Consider the following 3,919-nt stretch of genomic DNA (forward strand, 5'->3'; position numbering starts at 1 on the left):
TTTACACACACACACACACACACACACACACACACACACACACACACACACATATTGCATATATTGGCATTCCTCAAATAATGTGATGGGCATTTTTTTTTAGTTAAATTGATATTTTCATTCAGCGAGGACACATTAAATTGAACAAATATTACAGTAAATACATTAATAATCAGCATATTAGCATTATTTCTGAAGGATCATGTGACAGTGAAGACTGGAGTAATGATGCAGAAAATTCAGCTTTAAATTTAAATACATTTTAAATTAATTATATTTTACAATATATTCACATAGAAAACAGTGATTTTAAATTGTAAAATCTCAGAATATTACACTTTTTAATGTAATATCAAAGAAGTGTAGCCTTAGTGAGCATAAGAATCGTAATTCAAAAGAATAAAAAATAGATATCTTTGAAAGGATTTTGTGATTTAGTGTCTAGTCAATTAATTTGATGCTTACACTTTATTCTGATTGTTCATTTTAGTCATTCTACTAACTATCAGTAACTTCATAATGTCAACCACCAGTCGTTAGAGTATTACTGACTGTCTGCTTCATATCTACTCACACTTTATTTTGATGGATATTCTACTGACTGTAAGTCACTTTGTTATAATTACATGTCCACTTATCCTACTAACCCTAAACCTAACCACACAGTCTACTGATCCTCTAATGAGAATTAGTTGACATGTAGTTGCAAAGTTACTTACAGTTAGTAGAATGTCTAAAGTAGAGCAAAAATAAAAAAGGAAAGTCAGTAGAAATTAGCAATTGAGTAGAAATTTAAATGAAGTGTAACCCATTTGATATATGTGACCCTAGACCACAAAACCAGTCACAAGGGTAAATTTTCTGAAATTGAGCTGAATAAATAAGCTTTCCATTGATGTATGGTTTGTTAGGATAGGACAATATTTGGCTGAGATACAACTATTTGAAAATCTGTAATCTGAGGGTGCAAAAAAAATCTAAATATTGAGAAAATCATCTTTAAAGTTGTCCAAATGAAGTTCTTAGCAATGCATATTACTAATCAAAAATTAAGTTTTGGTATATTTACGGTAGGAAATTTACTAAATATCTTCATAGAACATGATCTTTACTAATATCCTAATGATTTTTGGCATCAAAGAAAAATGGATAATGTTGACTCGTACAATGTATCGTTGATTTATGCATGCTTTTGTGCTTCAGGGTCACATATGTAAACTCATGTAAAGGAGAACGTTAGAACACAATGCTCACTGTGCTATGGAAGTACATACTACAGCATTACACAGGTAATAGCGTTTCTCAGCATGTTCAGGTTCTGGTAGTGTTTCACTATCTGTTCTAGTTGACTCTGAAGTGATCCGCACCTCTGATGTAGCGCCCGTCCTCCGGCGACTGCTGTGTGTCCAGCTGTTTCTGCCGCCGGGCCTCCAGAACCGGGTTCTCGTACTGCGTCTTACGGTTAATGTGACTGAGACACAGAGACACAGCCGGTCAGCATCAGCATCCTCAGACGCCTCCAAGCTCTGCTGATTCTAATCATTCTCTACACTAAACCACACAGTGCCTGGAGCTATCTGAAGTGTGTTTTGTTACTGAATGATGCCTACAGTAATTGTTTTCAAATAGAGCAAGCTGAGAGACCATTCACAGCAGTGTAGAACAGAATAAAGTCTGGGCCCTACATTCAAACACACACAACACTAGGAGTTTCTGTAAAATAACTGATTATGAGATGGAGGGATCTTACACTTACTCTACATAATAGACTCCATACACCGGGTCGTCGATCTTCTCCCAGCCAGGAGGCAGTTCTGACCACAAACACAGACAAATCAAGAGCCACTGAGCAAAGAGATGACAGGCGCTGCAGCTATGTGCTTTCAGAGTTTAGTAAGTGTTGAGAAAGATCATTCAGCACTGTCACTTTTTTGGTAGTTTGAGAAGCAGCTTTTAGCAGCATTACATTCACTGTCTCTCTCACAGCATATCTCAGTACTAAAGACACACTCAAACACACACACACACACACTGCATGCAGAGAGAATCATGCTAACAATATTTTAATAATCACACCTGGCACAGGCGAGAGGAGAGACGTACCGAGATCATTGTCCAGCTCTTCTGTATGTATACCCTCTTCTCCAAGACAAGAACAAACAGACAAGTGTGAATATTTGATGATCAATGACAGAATAAGAGTGCAGAATTATCATGATCAGCGTGCCGCTTGCATGCAGTTCCTCAGATAATGAACACACATTCATTACCTTCAAAATCATAATATCTTTAAATTTATGTCCATACATTTTAAACCAGCTTCAGCTTTGCTGTTTTTCTATGACTGAGAATGTGGAGTGGGGGGTTGTGGGTAATAAATGAGTGCAGAGAGCATGCACAGGCGCACATTTCTTGTAGAATGTATTCTGAATTGCGACACAGTCTTTCTGAACAGTATTCAGATCAAACACAGTACAGACCTCACACTTCTTACATCAGATCATCCTCACTAAACACATCACACATCTCCTGAAATACATTAAATGTATATTTATACAGTTCTTACATAAGAACTCCGTATTTTTAAGTCAAGTCCATTTTAATTTGTATAACACTTTTCTCAATACAGACAGCTTCATTTAATCATCATTGCTTTACTCAAAGCAGCAGCCTTCCAGTTTCCTTTAGTCTGAATATTTATTTATTTTTGTATGTTGAATACTGATGTTGAACACAGACAGAGATGCGTCTCTGTTTAAGGCTTGTTTAGAAATCTTTTTTCCTTTGGTGTCCATAATGGCAGTAATGTGCACTGCTGATGAAGGACGCTGCCCTCTGCTGGTCACAGCCTGCAGGGACTCGCTCTTCCCGAGCCCAAACTGCATTCATCAGGTCGGGCAGATCTTCAGCGACACCCCAGCGCTCTGATGAACGAATCTGACGCTGATGTTACCCTATGACAGCTCTGCTCCAGGTCCTCAACAGTATCTGAAGCTTTTCCAGCTGTTTGTGAATTACTGGACAAAGATTAAGGGCAATCATTTTGTAATGTTTCGTTTCTAACCAGTAAACTAATTATTTTATGGAATTTTAAGAGTTTATTCATTTCCATTCAGGTCTAGAAATCCCACACAGCCTGCAGGGACTTGCTCTTCCCGAGCCCAACCCGTATTCATCAGGACGATCTTCTGTGACCCGGCGCTCTGATGAACGAATCTGACGCTGATGTTATAGCATTTTAAGAGTTTATTAATTTCCATTTAGGTCTAGAAATCCCACTGTTAAAATTCCCTCAAATATCCAAGTTCCCCTTCTAGGGAACTCAACGCTGCGCCCCCTAGGGGGCACATTTGGGAATGCAGCCTGCATGACCAGTGTCTGAAGCACGTGTGAAACAACACCAATCTATTGGCCCACCTGGCCCATGACGTCATATGCGGGATGCCCGGAAGTATAAAAGGGCACCTGCTGAATACATCATCCTCTTTGCTGTCTTCAGGAGCCATCTGTTTGAAGTGCGTGTGAGAGACCAAGGCAGGTGAGCGGTGTAGACAGTGTGTGCCTCCGTTCCAGAGGTTTCTGGCGCTTGAGGACATGCACAATCTATCTGTTATCTGGTTTTGGTCAGGAGCTTGAGCGTTCAGTGCTCGAGGGCTCTGAACGCACTCATTGTGTGTGTTATCCAGTGAGAAGCTCCATTCGCATTTGTCCCTCTTCTCGAGAGATGAGTGACAAGCGTTTGCGTCTTGCGGTTCGGGTCCCGCTGTTGCCGAGGCACGGCGAAGACTCGGATCGCGGGATCCTGTGGATAGCGCTCGAGTCGAGCAGCGCCTTAGGGAATGTATGCCTCCGTGTTTGGATTCTAACACTCGAGGGCATGTTCTGCTTTCGCGTTTGTCTAGTGAATATATTTAAATAT

The 3,919-nt window shown here is 40.0% G+C and overlaps 1 protein-coding gene across 6 annotated transcripts in view; it reads right to left on the minus strand.

Annotated features, from left to right (window-relative positions):
• LOC107663758 (membrane-associated guanylate kinase, WW and PDZ domain-containing protein 1-like) overlaps positions 1–3,919 on the minus strand; it is a 23,058-nt gene that overhangs the window by 1,541 nt on the left and 17,598 nt on the right. For 3 of the 6 annotated variants that reach the window (XM_016454110.1, XM_016454071.1, XM_016454078.1), the window contains exons 5-7: positions 2,077–2,142; positions 1,757–1,814; positions 1,368–1,471 (exon numbers count right to left, since the gene is read on the minus strand). In XM_016454110.1, coding sequence (XP_016309596.1) covers positions 1,368–1,471; positions 1,757–1,814; positions 2,077–2,142 — 228 coding nt within the window. The remainder of the gene's footprint in view (positions 1–1,367; positions 1,472–1,756; positions 1,815–2,076; positions 2,143–3,919) is intronic. The other 3 variants (XM_016454106.1, XM_016454087.1, XM_016454097.1) reach the window with 3 other exon arrangements.

The sequence above is a fragment of the Sinocyclocheilus anshuiensis genome, unplaced genomic scaffold (genome assembly GCF_001515605.1).
Source record: "Sinocyclocheilus anshuiensis isolate Anshui unplaced genomic scaffold, SAMN03320099.WGS_v1.1 scaffold105, whole genome shotgun sequence".
NCBI classification, from domain to species: domain Eukaryota; kingdom Metazoa; phylum Chordata; class Actinopteri; order Cypriniformes; family Cyprinidae; genus Sinocyclocheilus; species Sinocyclocheilus anshuiensis.